This window comes from Accipiter gentilis, chromosome 2 (genome assembly GCF_929443795.1).
Source record: "Accipiter gentilis chromosome 2, bAccGen1.1, whole genome shotgun sequence".
Classification (NCBI taxonomy): Eukaryota; Metazoa; Chordata; class Aves; order Accipitriformes; family Accipitridae; genus Astur; species Astur gentilis.
The window spans coordinates 44,916,406-44,934,853 of record NC_064881.1 but is presented as its reverse complement, the minus strand read 5'-3'; the positions used below and the strand labels follow the sequence as shown (position 1 = coordinate 44,934,853).

Genomic DNA, 18,448 nt, shown 5'->3' with positions numbered 1-18,448 from the left:
TGTGCTCCAGGCCCCTCACCAAGTTGATTGCCCTTCTCTGGACACGCTCCAGCACCTCCATGTCTTTCCTGTAGTGAGGGGCCCAAAACTGAACACAGGACTCGAGGTGCGGCCTCACCAGTGCCCAGTACAGGGGAACAACCACCTCCCTGCTCCTGCTGGCCACACCATTTCTGACACAGGCCAGGATGCCGTTGGCCTTCTTGGCCACCTGGGCACACTGCTGGCTCACTCAGCTGGCTGTCAACCAGCACCCACAGGTCTTTTTCTACTGGGTATAATTCTGTTACTTCTTCAATAAAAATGACATTGCTAAGGAGTTGTTCGTTGTGATGCATTGAGATAAAAAGCCAACAGAGGACAAATTGAGAAAAAGCGTTATCGTCTACAAATTCCCTGGCTCCTTTTATATCTGTTATGAAATAATACTGCATGGGGGTCATGTGCAAATGTTTAAGCTAAGTGGAAAGAAAAACAGAACCTAGCTCTTTACATAGAATCAAAGCTTAGACTATCCGTTATAAACTCCTTTTGTGAAGCCAGGTAAAGAAAAAAATCTTTTGCTGTTTTAATCACTAAAAGTGATCAGGTTGCTTTTTTGCTTCATACGAAATCAATATTTGAGCATTAATTATGTTGTTGCACCTAAGGAGAAAATCCATTCTCAGATCATGATCTTTCAAGCCATGAAGAACCTTTGCTCTGTGTTCATGTTATTGTTTGAAGCTGCAGCTCAAGATATTCTAGTGGCTGTCCTTCATCTCGCTTTGAATATATTTTGAATATAAGATTTTTGTGAATTTAAAAAATATAAAATATTGACACATGGAACAGTTGTCAAGATGTCTTGAACATGAAGATACAAGTGTGTGTCATGTTTTCTGAATTTGATTCCATTTCATACCAAGAATAATCATAGAGTAGCGTGTGTTGGAAGGGACCTTTAAAGTTCATCTAGTCCAACCCCCCTGCAATGAGCAGGGACAACTTGTACTAGATGGGGTTGCTCAGAGCTCCGTCCAACCTGACCTTGAATGTTCCCAGGGATGGGGCATTGACCACCTCTCTGGGCAACCTGTGCCAGTGTTTCACCACCCTCATCCCATAAAAATTTCTTCCTTATATCTAGTCTAAATCTACCCTCTTTTAGTTTAAAACCATTACCTCTTGTCCTATCACAATAGGCCGTGCTAAAAAGTTTCTCTCCATCTTTCTTACAGTCCCCCTTTAAGTACTGAAATAAGGTCTCCCTGGAGCCTTCTCTTCTCCAGGCTGAACAACCCCAACTCTCTCAGCCTTTCTTCATTGGAGAAGTGTTCCATCCCTCATCAGTTATGATATCTGCAAGCTGTCTAATAAGAACAAAACCTGAGGGGTGTCTGACAAGCTACCAGGTGATAACTAAGTAGCTGTGTTAAAAGATCCACCTTCCCCTCTGCCATGCTGAGCCCCCAGTGCGTTCCAGAGGATAACGCACATCAAGTTCCAGAACTGTGCTTTGTAGGACTGCTTTGTATCTTTATTAGAACAACGGGCACCTGAAGCGTGCTGGAGCTCTTGCGGCCAGGTTTGGCAATAATCTCTAGGGGACCATACGGAAATCCTTGTGCCCAGGATATATGAAGAATGAAGCAAGCCTCTTTGGTTTTGGGTGGGGTTTTTTTTGTTTGTTTGTTTGTTTTTTCAGTTAAAGACTGATAGTGAATCTAATGAAGGAAAATATGCTATTTTATATGTAGTGGATGTAGTTCTTGTAAATAATGTGCATGTATTTAATATTGTGTAATGTCTCTTTTGAAAAATTGAATATGTAATTTTTCATACATGCCTTTTAAACGTATAAGGAGTTTGAATGGAACGTTAACACCTGGAGAACCTGTTTGAGTGATCATTTCGATATTCTCATCTGTGTGGATCATCTATTTCACAAAAGTCCCTTAAAAATTAGTTTCATCGTGTAAAATATGCTCAGAAGACCTTGGGGGGGGGGGGGGGGGCTGGCTGTATATATATATGGCAGATTAAAAACTAACGTAACACTTCTCCTTTGGTTTACAAGCAGAGGACTTGGTGTCTTGCAGCCTTCCTATCATTCTCCCTATCGTTCCCTAGCAAGGAACTGAAGAATTCATGAAGTGTTTTGGGGGAGAAACAAAGGGAAGGATGAAGGGAAGCGGCAACAGACTTTTCACTAGACGGGGATAATATTGATACACATCTTCGGGAACCGTACACACCATATGTGTTCAGATAGGATCATAGCAGTAGGTTTTTCTACCCTCAGACTGGCAAAGCCAGACGGAACATTTCCACAGATATGTAATCAAACAGACATGGACTTAATGGGGTGAAATTTAAACTCTCAAGAGTTTAAGGAAGTGTCAGATTTCCACACAGGACAAGGAAAGGAACAGTCTTCCCAAATAGTTGTGAATAATCAAAGAGCTGGTGACTCTTTGCTCCTTTTGTTCATGGTTGAATTAACGTGTGCCTTGCATTTTATCTGCCTGTAGCACAGCACGTCCTTGCTTCTTACACAGGAGGCTGAGAAACATTTGTTCCAAAATTTGCTTCCTCAATAATTAAGCAGTATTCAAATGTTTGCTTTGAGAGACTGAAGATTACCTTGAGGTGCTTTCAGAATTTTGCTTTTATGCAAATTTTTTAAATTCTGGTTTTGTATCACCCTATGTAAGTAAAGATTAATTATAATGCTTCTATAGCTGATGCAAGTGAACGTCTATTAATTCTTCCCAGACCTGAATTTATTATTGATTTAGAAATTTTGAGGTGATTGCAACTACATTAGTGAAGTTCAAAGACTTGTTGGCAGTAGTTTGATAAGATCATAATAAATCTTTTTGAATTATAACAGTATAATCTTTTTCTTTTTAGCTCCAGGGTTTAAGCCACAATGTTATATTCACTTTGGATTCTCTCTTAAAAGGAGACTTAAAAGGTGTTAAAGGGGTAAGTGTTGAAAACTAACTTTTTATTTAGGGAAATGTTTTCAGGTTCAGCTGTCTTGTGACTGTTTTCCATTCACCCATCAGATTATTTGTTATGTTGGCATCCATTAATATTCTGTTTGTAGTCCAAAGAACAAGTTCAAAATTGACGTGATTGTGATGCTGCTTTAGAATTTCATTATAAATTCTTGTCTTAACAGGCACAGGAAAGCAGTACTTTACAAGATTCAAAAATAGGGTTTTTTTCCAACTGCTGTCTGAAAAGTTTTAAAAGAGAACAGTATTTTTTGTTGCTATTTATAACTTGATAACTTAACTATAGAGACAAAGTTTTTAAAATGTTCTAAACAAATTTTCTGTTTCCTAAGGACCTCAAAAAGCCTTTTGACAAAGCCTGGAAGGATTATGAAACCAAATTGTAAGTATTTTTCTCCCTCTTTTTTTTTTTTTTATTATTCTCTTGCCTCCTGGTCGCAAATGATGTACTGTATCTGTGGATGCAAATATGAATACAAGCAAGGTATCTCTTCTGCACTAATAGAAAGAAAGTATTTTTATGTGAAGTAGTTAAATGACTGCCCAGTGTTTCTTTAGTGTAAAGAAGGTACCTCATGCTTAGATACTGAATGTTGTAAAGTGAATTGTGGAGACTTAAGATGGCATTTACACGTTCTTATAACCATATAAATAAAATCTATCGATAGTAAAAATTATGAGATTTATATGTTGTCCTGTATTGCAGAACTGTATGTTTTCCAGAGGCAAGAATTTTAGTGCAGTTGGTGTGACTTCTAAAATACCTGTGGTTTTAAAAATATTTTCTTGCTATAATACCTGTATTCTATGGCTAAAGAATGATTTATAAAAATAGAAGGTTGGAAACGAGTAGTATCATAGTCGCAGAACTGTTTGTGGAATGGTTCAGAATGCTATCAAGGAAGAGATGGGCAGGTTGCTTTATCAGAATTCAAGAGCTCTCAGGAGTTAATTCATATTTTGTATCCTTCCATTTATTCCCCTTTTTAATCCTATTATTAGCTTTGTTTCATTTCTGTCTAACCAGGAGGGGAAAAAAGGAATGAAAGAAAAAGTCAGGCCACTAAGAACTGCTGAAACATTTATTTTTGGCATAATTTTCTTACCTACTTATAGTAACTTTTGCCTTCAGAGTTCATTACAATGTTAAATCCCTGTGAACAACTGAACTGAAATGAGGTTATTACTAATCTAAGGCAAAAAGAAGATTGCTGTCCCAAAATCACATCATTGTACTCAGTTAAACATTCAGATTTACATGCAGAATTGGTTTTTTTGTTGCTTTTTAGTTATTTAGTTCTTACAGATATTGCATATTTTGCAAAAATATTGAATAGTTTTCCATAGGCAGCAAACTGGTTAAAAAATATATATATTTCTGCCTCTCAAATTGCTATAAGTAAAATCAGGGATATTTTTGCCAGCCTATTTATGCTGAATGACATTAAACAGAATTTAGGAGACAAAGGTGTCCCATTCAGACTCAATACATGGAATCTGTGGGATTCTGTTCTGAATTTGGAAAGTTTACAGAAAGGTGCCTGTTGTCTGGTTATTTTCGGTTTTGTTTTTTTTTATTTTTTTTCTCCCCTCTTGTGAGCAAATTTCAGTTGGGCTTCTTAAAACCAAGAAGGAGGTGTCCCTTAAACTTCTCACAGAACCCCATTTCCCAGAATTTGTTCAAGACCAAATATCAAATCAAGTTTAGAGGCACAGTGCTGAAAAGTGCTTTGCTCTACCTGCAAACATTATGCTTTCCTTAGTTGGAGAAAAGCAGAGTTCAAAACCAAATAAATTAATCCTTATTACATTTTTTTATTCCCCCCCCCCCCCCCCCCCCGGCAAGGGGTACCAGTCTAATAAACACACAGTGCTTTCTCACCTGTTTTACGAAGTACAGCTTCAGTGTTTACTTTTCTCAAAAACGCTGCTAGAGAAGAAAGGTAATTTCTTTTTTAAAAAGAAAAATGAAAATCGTTTAGATTTTTCTATTGGACATCTAAGTTTGCTTAAAAATGGAGTATCCAGTTAGTTTGCAGAGTAGATACGTAAGGACAGCCCCACTGTAAAGCTCTAAATAAAGTCTCAGGATGGCCTCTTAGTTCCATATTTGCATTTTATTATTTCAGAATTTTGGTGTTGGCTTTCTCTGAAATCATGACTGGAAGTCATCATTTAGCATAGGTGGTAAACTTCATATGCTATCTTATTGTTTTTCTTAACTCCTGTCTTACAAGCATGGAACATATTTGATTACATTATTCTGCCACTTTCCTGCCAAGTCAGTAGTTCCTTATGTATACTTTCCAGTGCAGTATGTAGAGATGAAGACTACGGAGCACATCATAGAAAGAATGAGAATTCTCCCCCATCCCTGCCAAGTAGTACACCAACTAGAGAAAAAACTTAAAGGATGAAAGGAAGGAGGGGCAACTTCATCACTCCATTACTTCTGCACACTTACTAAAAATATATAGGATTTGGTATCATAGAGGAACTCATCTTCAGAATGTCTTCTTTAATATTTTTTTGTTATTATTTTTTTCCTAAATAATATTAGGTCACAGGATAGTAGAATAAATTTTCTAAAATGTTTTCTAATTAAAATTTCAGTACAAAAATTGAAAAGGAAAAAAGAGAACATGCAAAACAGCATGGGATGATAAGAACTGAAATAACAGGAGCTGAGATAGCAGAGGAAATGGAGAAGGAAAGGCGGCTATTTCAGCTACAGATGTGTGAAGTAAGAAACGAGTTTCAGCTTTTAATTATGACACCATAACTTAAAAGTACTTTGTGGGCCTTAAAGGTGGTGAAATCTACTCTGTTGTTTAATGGGGGTGGAGAGAAGAAATTATTTCAGTGTCACATAGTACAGCAATATGAAGATAATTATTTTAGCAACTCTGTACAAAACTTGTCTTTTTGTTTTATTCCTTTTTTTTTTTTTTTTTTTTTTTAGATTATTATGCTAAGGTTCTTGGGCTGAAAATATTGGCTATGGTAATATTTCTTTTCAGATTTATGGTCGAGCAGTTCAGGAAGTATTTTTGATACCTTTCTTCCAACATGCTTTCTGCAGCCTTTATAATGAACTGATAATGATAGTGATACTTTAGTTCCATAAAACTGCTTTTTATATTAATAGTTCTCTATTATGTTTTAGTTGTGTTTACTTTAAATTGCATAGTATTTATATTTTTAGAATATTTCATCAATTACTACGGTAGCATTCAAAAAGGGACATCTTCAGACAATTATAAAAGATGCAACTTTTTCCTGAATTGGTTTTATGGTTTGGGGTGTTTGAATTTTTTAGGAATGGCCAAATAAACTGTTATCTGTTTTATATTTTGCTTAACTGTGGTGGACTGGTGGCTTATGAGTCAGCACCCAGGTTAAATAGAGAGATAATTAATTCACAGACCAAATGATGTTTTATCGATTGAAAACTGTTGAAGGTTATGAGGCATGATTATCAACCTGTTTTTCACTGTCTATGCAGTATCTTATTAAGGTTAATGAAATCAAGACAAAAAAAGGTGTGGACCTTCTGCAGAACCTTATTAAGTACTATCATGCACAATGCAAGTAAGTGCAATGCTTTTAATCTTTAGTTGCAATTTTCTTTTTCACACAAGTGTTTGTTCCCCTTTGTTTTGAATTTGTTTTGGTTACATCAGGAATATTTATCATAATTGTAGTCTTCTAGGTGTCTGCAATGTCATCTTATTAGGCTGTAGTCTTTCAGTAGAGAGTATGGAGGTGAGTGGGGCAGGGGAGTGATGGAGAAAGAGGCCATGGGAAAACCTTGCATGCTGCGTACAAAATTAAATTTGGTTCCCAAGGCATAGATCTAGAATGTAATTTTAGAAATAGCTTGTTTATTCTATTTAACAGGTTTAGGTTTTTATGCAAATTTTAAAACCATTGTGAAAGCCAGTAATTTCTTTGAAATTTCTTGAGGTGAAACTGGTAAGATAGAACCTTGTCATCAGTAGAACCACAGAGGCAAACATACATGAACTCTTACTGAAGTTAAACACAGGAAAAAGATTCTGGAAATTACTAAGGGGAAACATATTGACTAACAGTGATAAAAATAAGCTAAGCTATATTCTGTCTAATTTGGTATATGTTAAAGTCACAATGGTATATCTCCATTGCTGAAAGATACTGTACTTTAAAACTACTAGGAAGAGGGGTTTTTGTTGTTTTTTGGGGGTGGGTTTTTCTTTTGTTTGCTTTGTGTTTCGGAACATGGGAAGAGCTGGATATTGGTTTTGCTGTTTTTCTCCACAAGACAATCTACTTTGTGTTATGAATTATATGTATTCCTGGTAAATCACAGGTGTTTTTCATTATAGTTTCTTCCAAGATGGCTTGAAAACAGCTGATAAACTTAAACAATATATAGAAAAGTTGGCTGCTGACTTATATAACGTAAGTTTACTTATAAATAGTTTAATGTCTTAAAATGGAATTATTTTTATATATGAATACATTTTAGGTATGACTACAAAGGTGTATATTTTATTTCTATCTTATAAATGAAAAGTGTGTTCTTTGTAATTTTGAATTAGCTAGACGGAGGAAAAAAATCTTGGCTATTTTAAACTTTGTATTCTGTTTTACAGTTATTAGGAAAAGTAGCTTTCATTCTACTACTAATTTAATGTTGCATTAAAATAAAACTAATTTAAAGTGGGAATCTTTGAATTAGATTACATTATTACCACCAATTTTAGCTACCACTTTCGTTTTTCAAAACCGAACTGCTTGATGATAGCACCATAGTTTTTAAATGAATTAACTTGTGATGTTCATTGAAGGCAAGTAATAATGTGGAATCAAAGCCCACTTGTCACCCAAGTTCTTCTGTATTCTATAATCAGAATTACAATAATCCTATTTAATATTGTAGTTTGTGGCTAAATTAAACTGTATTTTCATTCCTTAAATCATCTGTCAAGCTTATTGGAGTTATTTAATTATTATTTCAGAGACTATTTTAGTTGCATTAGATAGAATGAACCTTTAAAGCATAACAGAACAGAGCATGCAGAGTTGTACATTCATTTTGGCTTGCTTTTCAACTAATACGTGCATAGAAGGTGAATACATTAGAATGGACTAGTCCATGAAAATAGGCTCAAATATTACAGAAACACAGAGTAGTTGAGCTGGTTGTTCAGGACATCTAAAATGGTATATTGGAATGCATAAAAAATTAAAATTAATGTTGCATCCAGAAACCATATAATGGCAATGTCTTTTCATAGATAAAGCAGACACAAGATGAAGAAAAGAAACAACTTACTGCTCTTCGTGATTTGATAAAATCTTCTCTGCAGCTTGATCAGAAGGAGGTAAATAATTTAGACGTTATTCTCGGAGATCATGTCAATTTATGAATTCTGTATTCAGAAGTTTGTTTAATTGATGTTCAATTTGTATAGTTACTGCTTCAGAAGAATTGGACTTTGAACATTATGACAAAACTAATATTTAGAATGTTTAACTACATATAAATAAACAATAGTTTTAGATTAATTTTCTGTTTCTGTTTTATATATGAAAAATTATTTCTTTTTTTATGTAATTTTGTATTTTTTTAATGTACTTTTTTAATGTACTGTAAGAACAGTTGTAATAGATCAGATAAATGCTTCATCTAGACCAGTATCCTGTCCTTGACAATGATACAGAATGAGTGTTCAGGAAAAAATATAAAGGGATGGGGTGCACAGTTCTTTCTTATGTCCTGCCATCCTCCAGCCAGACTGTGTTGAGGATTTTCCTGACCTAGGTGTTCCTGAATAAGCCAGAACAAGAACTGGAGGCTTGCCTTTATTTATGGTTTCCATATTACTATTCATCTGCTAACTCACGTGGATTTTGTAATGATGTTCTCCTTCAAAAAACCCCTTTTGCTAGTACTATATCATAAGGAAGAAAATATGTATGTTAACCAGATGGCAGAGGCTGAGACAGGGCAGTTAAAAATACATCATCAATTGCACTGGTATTAGAAGTGAAGGGGCAACACGCAATGTCTATTGTAAATATTCTGGAATACTTCTTGAACTAGGAGATAGGACATAATATATAAAACAGCTTTTACCTGAGATAATATTGTGACTTTTTCCAAATTGTAGTGCCTGAGAGTCAGAAATACTGAACATCCTGTGGTGAAGCTGAGTGTGTGGGGGTGGGCGAGTGGAGGAGAGGGAGTGGCTTTCCTTTAGGAAAAGATCACTTACTCTCTGTTCAGTTTTCTCTTAGGTAAATAAAACATTAGTATTTGCTAGGTGTCTACTCAGATTATTAAATATTTATTAAAAAGTTATTATTATTAAACATCAGACATGCCATTCTGCTGCATATACATGATCATATATATATGATTGGGCAGTATTGCTATTATCAAATATACATAAGAATATAACTTGGAATCAGAGGTACTGAGTCAACCAAGTTTCCAACAGTGATCAATCATGGATGTTTAGAATATAATGCAGGGCAATAAACACTGATACTTCCCCAGAATACCCTCCCATTAGTAGTTTGACTCTCCTCGCAGTCTCTCCACCATCCTATGGATTTCCTTTCTTTGAATTTGTGCAGTTGCTTTTTGAAGCAGTGTAAACTATCAGCTTCTGTTATAGCTGTGTCTTTCCCACCATCACTATGTGTTGTGTGGAAAAATCTTTTTCCTTTTGTTTTGAACTTTTAGATCTGCATACCGTACTCAAGATGGGAGTACTTGTGAATTTATGATAGCATCACTAGATCATTTCTGATCTTTTTTTTTCATCCAAGTCCTAACATCGACTTGCTTTTTGACCAGTGCTTAGTGCAGAGAAGGTGGTGTGTAACATTTAATCAGCTGTAAAGCTATAACCATATCATTCTGTTTCTGAATCTTAATAGTCAACTCACAGTATCTTATTTCCCGCCCCTGCATCACTTTGCATTTGTTTATGCTGATCTTCACCTGTCATTTATTGTCAAGTTACTCACTACTGTGAGGTCCTTGAGAAATTCTTCAGTCAGCCTTTCTTGGGTATCCTGAATAATTTAATACCATTCAGCAAACTTTGACAGTTTACTGTTCACCCTTTTCCAGACTGTTCTAGTGTTAGATACCACATGTGCTGGCACAGCTTTCTGTGAAACTCTTTTGTTTGTTTCCTGCTTTTAACTTGTTAGCTCATTTGAGGACTTTTCTTCTTGTCCGTGAGCAATGTAATTCTTTCTCTTTCACAAGAAACACTTAAGTGCCCATTGAAAGTCCAGGTACGCTGTATCAGTCTGATTTCTCATGTGTATCTAGTTACCGATTTCTTCAGAGAACTCCAGGAGATTTTTGAGACATAACCTTTCTGTACAAAAGCTGCACTGATTTTTCCAGTATATATAATACTAAATGTACTCTTAAAAGTAGTTTTCATTAGTCTTCCCTGTATGCTGTGAAGCTTACTGATGTTTACTTTCCTGGAATTCTTTTGGAACTGCTTCAAAAATAAGACTTTAGTAACTGGGGCAAGTAAAATATTTTTATGGGCTTTCATGTAATTTTGTAGGTAGCACGTTGTGATTATAGCTACTGTGTGTAGATAAATGGCTTGAAGTTAGAAAATTATTTCAAGTGGAATCACAATTAGTAAGGAATGATTGATGAGTCATTCCTTACAGTGTGGTGGTGGTGGTTCTTTTCTTTTGAATACTTGCCTATGTGTGCTTTTGTAATGTAATGTACGTTATGGCTAGAAGGCATCTTTAATCCCATCGTTCTGAAGGACAACACAACCTTACAACACACTATGCATGGTTTTTAGAATTTCTTTGTCACAAATGATGACAGGAGCACTACAGAGCACCTTTGAATAGATCCCAATTTATTGTAAGACCTGCCAGCTTTCTAGTACTCAGTTTTCCTTTACCTCATGGTCTACAGTCTTTTCCAGTGCTCTGTTTGGTATTTGTTTTTCCTTCTATCCCCAATGTGCACATGGACCTGCTAGATATCTTCCATAATACTTACAGAGCTTCCCATAAATGTGTTACATCTGTAATCTTCCTAGTATCTAAATCACTGTGAAGGTGACTTATGCTCGTTCTCCATCCTCACCCCCAAAAGTTGAACAGAGAACATTAGATTTCAAGACCTGTTTGGAAGTAACTTTAAATTCTAAAGTGTTTTATGGATTGATTCCCAACACACAGAGGAACAAGACCTGCTCTCTCCTCAGGTACCTTTTTCTTCCACAAGCTGGTTATCTGGGAAGCAAAGAAAAATACCTCTTTCTCTCCTGGCTGCTGCGTATTCTGTTAAGTTCAAGCTACTTGGTAATCAGCCAGATCTCAGAAATAAAGTAGGACAAACAGGTTGTTCTTTGATGCTGTGTATTGCATATACATGGCTGCATACAGTACAAGTCAAGTTTCAAAAGTTGCTCACAGAGTATTATGAGGTAGAATAACTGAATGAAATATAGTGTTTGTTTTTTTTGTTTTTTCCTGGATGTGTAGTAAAAATTACTCTGCTTCAGTGGAAAGTAACCTCATTGAAAATATAAAAAATAAATGAAATTCTGAAACTTAGATACATGTTGTAATAAAGTAGCTTCACAGGCATCAGCAAAATAAACTAGGCAACTTTTGTGACTTTCATTATAGTGTAGACAAATCCTAGGACTTGAAAAAACTTGTGTGTGCATGTGTGATATCTGTATAAAAGGTTATATGATAAATATAAAAATAAAGTGTTTGGCTTGAAGAGAATTGAAGTTGTGTCTTAGAAGAAAAAGGAAGCAATATTGTGATTCTCAGATATCCAGGAAAATCATGGGAGAGAGAGATCTGCTTTAATGAAAGAATCCACTATTTTGGATAAAATAACCATTTGATCACATTGATGTTCAAGTGTCTCTTTCAAAGCCAACATGAGGACTTTCACTCATGTGATTCTCCTACATTACGTGAGTCAGAGTGTAATGATGCTGGCAGATACTGAGGAGCTTGATAAAACAATGTCTCTGTTATTTAGGTATTCACTGTTTTAATCCTGAAATAGTATGCCAGCATTCATTACTCATTAGTTAAGTGACAACGAAACTTGAAGATACACAGCCTGAGTTACAGCAGTAAGTTCTCCATCACTGTGTATATCTGAATCTTCAAGTATGTAAAGCTGGCCTGGTTGTTTGAGGTTAAGAACACATTTTCCCCCTTATATTAGTGCATTAGAATGTCACTGCTGGAAAATTTATGGATTAATGGAAATAATGAACATGAAATGAACGGGATTTTCTCTGGTGGATTTGTAAAAATTTAGAAGTACTCTTAGTACAAATTGCTTTGGCAGGGAAACAGTTTGAAATAATAAAATTGAGGCTCTGGTTGTGTGTAGTCTGAAGTTTCTTTGACCCTTTGTGCAAGAGAAGGAAATTGAAACTAGTGATTCCTATCCAAATTGTAAATTCTGTCACCTTTAACCTCTTTGGAGTTGCCATTAGATGAGTGAGGCTTCCTACCCATCTCAGACTGACTTGCTACCTACCACAGATGACAAAAGAGATTCCTGCGTGGCTGTTGATCCATCAAAGCATTTAGGATCTTCTTGAATTTAAAACAGTATGTGTGGACAAATTACTCTTCAGCACCCATACTTTCATTCAGGAAAAAACCACTAATTTACTAAATGAGCTAACCTTGTTCTGTACACTTTCAAGGTCTCATAATGCAACTCTTGTTTTACTGTTGCATGCATTCAAGGTGTTTATTTAGCATTATGGACAACTTGTAATGCTCTTACACGTTTTGCTAGCATACCTGTCCTTTCATTGGTGAAAAATCTGTTAATGTAATCTTTGCGGTTACCTGGTTCTTGGAAAAGCACATCTTGACAATCTTTGAATCCGTGGTTGTGCAGAAGTGCTAGTGCTGTAGCTTCGCTACAGAGAGTACAATTTACTGTGGCTCTGTTATATGCAATGTCTCTTGTTACCACTATGGTACTGTCTTCATATCAAGTTATGGCAGTTTCTATTACTTTGCACAAGAATGATCTGATTTTGTAAAATGACTATGGTTTAAAGCTTTAGGGAAGATATTTTAAGGGACACTAGTGTAATTTTAATTGTGTAAAGTATTTATTTTGTATGTTGAAAAATGCTTATATGTTAAGGAGCTTAAATTTTAAAGGAAACCAGGCCTTTAATACAGGCTTCTATTCCCTATTTTTGTATATGAATTATTGGTACGAATGTAACTTAATCACTTTGAGTATAGATAGTCTTCAGAATCATGTTTTGTGTCCGTTTTGTTAACTATTTCTTTACATTTTGTTTTATTTCCCCAAATCTCCGTTTGATATGCTCTTTGGCACAGGAATTGTATCTCATTACATTCTTTCCTATGCTAATACTGAATGGACCCTAATTCCAATGGGGGTTTGAAATTTACTTATAACAAATGAGCCGCTTACTGTGATGGTGTAAACACTGCTGACAGCACATTGCATGTAGCAGCTTTCATGCTGCTTCCAACCACAACTGCCAGTTTTACCAAAACACTTCTTTCTAAACACCTATGGCAAATTTGTTACAAAATGAAAAACAGTTGTAAGGACCCTGAATAAAATAAGAGGGAGTAATCTTCAATATATATCGGTTATGGTAATTTTAAGAAACTCTGCTTTGAAAGAGAAAAGGTTTTTGCCAAGGGAGTAATTGAACTTCCCATTCTTTTGACTTTTTGTGGGATTTTGTAAGGTGTTTTGCAGGCAGTTGTTTCACAGCTACATTTAAAACTGTATCAATGTGTCCTTAATTATAGCTTTTTATATAGATTTGCATAAATTGAAAGTTAACTTTGGGCCTGATCTTTTTTCAATGGAAATTCAGAATTAGCTCCAGTTTGGTGGAGGATACAATATAGCTATCATTTAAATGCAATAAAGACTGGAAGACATTTAGTAAATTTTGATCCTGTAGTCATCTTAGTTGCTTTTTGAAGCCAATGTCATATATGTGGGGTTGCACAGAATTTTGTTAATGATGTTTTGTTACTTGATGAGAAAAAGCACCAATGTGCCTAAAAAAGTAATTCTTGCCTTCTTTCTAGTACTGTTGTTAGGAAGGGGAAAAATTGTTATACTAGATATGGGGGCTATAAAATTTTATGTTCAAGGAACATGTTTTTAAAATAAAATAATAATTCTTGTTTTAAATTATTTGCTTTCTCTTTCCTCTATTGCTTTTGCCTTTCGTGATCGAAGTCTAGGAGAGTAAGTCAATGTTTTAATGAACTTTTGGGGATATTTTTTTTCTGCTGTGCTTATAACAAGTTAATCCATTTCACTTAATTGTTTCACTAGATCAGGCCAAAAGTTATTTCAGTTGACTTCATTCACTAAAACTCATGAATTATATACATATTTTTAATTGGATAAAAAAAATAGTAATTATTAGCATTTGGTTTTGTTTGTTTATATATGTGTTTCTGTATATATGCATGCTACATTCTGTTGCTTTCTTCTTGAAATTTTATCTTAGCCTTTTACTCTTTGATTATAAGATTATGCAATATTAAATTTCTGTATTTTAAAAAGTCATTGTTTTGAGATGCATATTTGCATCCATACTGTACTTCAAATGCATAATGAAGTAATTGAATCTTGGAACATGCAGTTAGTTCAAGGTCACATGACGTAAAAGCAAGCTCTCCTATGGATGTAAAACATGCATTAGGAGTTTTCTCTTTTTTTAATCTTTATTAATTTGTGAAATTGTGGTAGAGAAGAGAAATAGAATAGGCTTAAAGGTTAAGAAAACTTACTGTTCACATCAGGAAACGTTCATGGTGTTTTTCCCTTTTTTAGGATTCACAGAGCAGGCAAGGAGGATATAGTATGCATCAGCTTCAGGGGAATAAGGAATATGGCAGTGAGAAGAAAGGTTATCTTTTAAAGAAGAGTGATGGGTATGTTCTTGGAGCGCATAGTACATAGTGAGAATCATTACTATGTCCATGCACTGATATTTATTGTTTTCTACTGTGGGTGCTTAAGGCACATTCTCGTAATGCATGTGCCACAAGTACTCAAGAATTTCACAGTTCAAATCTGAACACATCTGAATTTAATATAGTATAAATATATACAAAGCATGACAAGCAATTGTAAAAAAAAAAAAAAAAAAAAAAAGTCATATTAGAAAGAAAGCTCTTGTCTTTATAAGTCTCTAAAAGGTGATTAAGACCTGTCATAAATTTCCAAGTTACTTTTGGTGAGGCATTTAGTAAAATTTTTACTGTACCTGTTTGTTTCTCAAGGCTAATCTTCTCAAAATGTTAATGGGATTAACATGTGTTTTCAAAATGTTTCTAGTTACTGAATTTGTTGTTGTTGATGTTCTTATGCAGGTTAAGGAAAGTATGGCAAAGAAGAAAGTGCACTGTTAAAAATGGAATTCTTACCATATCACATGCAACGGTAAGTTATTTTTATACCTTTTTATTAAAATAATAAATTAACATTATCCTTTCCTGGTGAATCTGTTGGTGTTAATCTGCTATTACAAAAAAGATGCCAATTCTGGTTTTGACTGTTGAAGTTCTGTGGATTACCAGAAGTTGGAGACTGACTTGCAAAAGTATTCTTACACTTGCTCTGTTAAAATTTTTCCTGATTGTCTGCTGCTGCTGACCACTAGTGGGAACAGTGCTTCAGATTAAATGGAGCAGTACAGCTGTTCTTACATAGAATCATAGAATGCTTTGGTTTGAAAGAGACCTTAAAGATCACCTAGTTCCAACCCCACTGCCATGGGCAGGGACACCTTCCACTAGACCAGGTTGCTCAAAGCCCCATCCAACCTGGCCTTGAACGCTTCCAGAGGGGGGGCATCCACAACTTCACTGGGCAACCTGTTCCAGTGTCTCAGCACCCTCAGTGAAGAATTTCTTCCTCACATCTAATCTAAATCTACCCTCTTTCTTTCAGTTTAAAACCATTACCCCTTCTCCTATCGCTACACTCCCTGATAAAAAGTCCCTCCTCATCTTTCATGTAGGTTCCCTTTAGGTGCTGGAAGGTTGCTGTAAGGTCTCCCTAGAGCATTCTCTTCTCCAAGCTGAACAATCCCAACTCTGTCAGGCTTTCCTCATAGGGGAGGTGCTCCAGCCCCTGATCAACTTCATGGCCCTCCTCTGGAACCACTTGAGCAGGTCCATGTCTTCCTTATGTTGGGGGCCCCAGAGCTGGATGCAGTACTCCAGGTGGGGTCTCACGAGAGCAGAGTAGAGGGGAGAATCACCTCCCTTGACCTGCTGGCCACAATTCTTTTGATGCAGACCAGGATACGGTTGGCTTTCTGGACTGCAAGCGCATGTTGCTGGCTCATACTCACCTTTTTATCCATTAATACCCCCAAGTCCTTCTCCACAGGGCTGCTCTCAATCCACTCATTGCCCAGCCTGTAACTGTGCTTGGCATTGCCCTGACCCATGCGCAGGACCTTGCACTTGGCCTTGTTGAATTTCATGGGGTTCACATGGGCCCACATCTCAAGGCTGTCAAGGTCCCTCTGGATGGCATCCCTTCCCTTAAGCGTGTTGACCGCACCACAGAGCTTGGTGTTGACAGTGAACTTGCTGAGGGTGCACTCAATCCCACTACCCATGTCACTGACAAATGTTAAACAACGCCGGTCCCAATACCAACCCCTGAGGAACACCACTTGTCACTGGTTTTCATTAGGACATCAAGCTGCTGACCACAAATCTGAGTGTGACCATCCAGCCAATTCCGTATCCACCGAGTGGTCCATCCATCACATCCATGTCTCTCCAATTTAGAGACAAGGATGTTGTGTGGAACAGTGCCAAATGCTTTGTGCAAGTCCAGGTAGATGACATCTGTTACTCTTTCCTTATCCAGCAAAGCTGTAATCCTGTCATAGAAGCCCACCAAAGTTTTCAGGCACAGTTTGCCCTTAGTGAAGCCACGTTGGCTGTCACCAATCATCTCCTTATTTTCCATGTGCCTTAGCACAGTTTCCAGGAGGATCTGCTCCATGATATTGCAGGGCACAGAATTGAGACTGGCCTGTAGTTCCCTGGGTCTTCCTTTTCTCCCTTCTTAAAAATGGGAGTTATGTTTCCCCTTTCCAGTCACTGGGAACTTTGTCGGACTGCCACAACTTCTCAAATATGATGGATAGTGGCTTAGTCACTTCACCTGCCAGTTGCTCAGGACCCACAGATGCATCTCATCGGGTCCCATGGACTTGTGCATCTTCAGGTTCCTTAGATGGTCTCAGACCTGATCTTCTCCTACAGTGGGTGGTTCTTCATTCTCCCAGTCCCTGCCTTTGCCTTCTGTGACTTGGGTGGTATGGCCAAAGCACTTCCAGGTGAAGGCTGAAGCAAAAAAAGTCATGGAGTACCTCAGCCTTCTCCATGTCCCAGGTAACCAGGCCTCTCCTGTTTCCTTCTGGAGAGGGCCTGCATTTTCCCTAGTCTTCCTTTTATCACCGACATACCTATAGAAGCTTTTCTTGCTGCCCTTGATGTTTTATTATCTGAATAAAATTAAGCATCTATGGTGTAGCTGTCTGCATCAGAGCAAGATCATGTAGACTCCTCTCTTCGCCACTGGAGAGCTGGTCAATGTAGTCAAAGGAGTCTGAGTAGGTTTGGTCAGATGTCTTGTTATAAACTCAATTCTGTCTGTTGACTGTACTGGAAGACCAGTACCTAGCTCATACATAGATGTCTGTATTAAAGATGTTTTATTCCCACATAGGTTGTTAACTATTTAAAACATTTTAATGCCTACACATTAATTTTGTATAAAAAATAAAATTGTTCAACTAATCAGAGTGAGAAAATGAGAATAAAGGCTAGCTTGGAATTGATTTCAAAACTTCCTGTGGACTGTATGAAGTAAGTGAACTCTTCTTTAGCCTTCTAAAATTTTTCTTATTTTTTCCCACTGCTATAGCTTATGATAGTTGATAAATACATCTAAGTATTAAATCAAAAGTTTTATAAGAAAATGGCAAATATATTGAACAGACTTTTCAATTAATACTTCAACTGGTTTTGCTCAGAAGGATTGTTATGGTATATCTGTGAAGCACATAATTTGGAAACTTGGAAGTGTTTGATGTTAGATGCTATCGATAAAGTCTGACAGAGGAGTAAATGTGTTAACATTTTGAGTGCTTTCAAGTAAAAGTGTGAAATTTTGGGAAGTTTTGATCATAGTGAGTTCTGGGAATTGGGCATATATCTGAAGTATCTTCCTAGGAATCCTAAATCATGTGGAAGCAACAACATTATCATGGTGGAGGCAGTCCTAAAACTGTCTTGCGGCAGTATGACACAAACTTGTTGCAAACGAGTAACTTCTGTTACTCTTGATGAAGGAGATG

At 36.4% G+C, this 18,448-nt stretch overlaps 1 protein-coding gene across 4 annotated transcripts in view; it reads left to right on the top strand.

Moving 5' to 3' along the window:
• The window catches only part of ASAP1 (ArfGAP with SH3 domain, ankyrin repeat and PH domain 1), a 161,401-nt gene that overhangs the window by 92,811 nt on the left and 50,142 nt on the right, over positions 1 to 18,448 (top strand). For all 4 annotated transcript variants that reach the window (XM_049827698.1, XM_049827688.1, XM_049827708.1 and 1 more), the window contains 8 exons: positions 2,896 to 2,970; positions 3,338 to 3,387; positions 5,619 to 5,748; positions 6,511 to 6,596; positions 7,373 to 7,448; positions 8,288 to 8,374; positions 14,893 to 14,993; positions 15,435 to 15,504. In XM_049827698.1, coding sequence (XP_049683655.1) covers positions 2,896 to 2,970; positions 3,338 to 3,387; positions 5,619 to 5,748; positions 6,511 to 6,596; positions 7,373 to 7,448; positions 8,288 to 8,374; positions 14,893 to 14,993; positions 15,435 to 15,504 — 675 coding nt within the window. The remainder of the gene's footprint in view (positions 1 to 2,895; positions 2,971 to 3,337; positions 3,388 to 5,618; positions 5,749 to 6,510; positions 6,597 to 7,372; positions 7,449 to 8,287; positions 8,375 to 14,892; positions 14,994 to 15,434; positions 15,505 to 18,448) is intronic.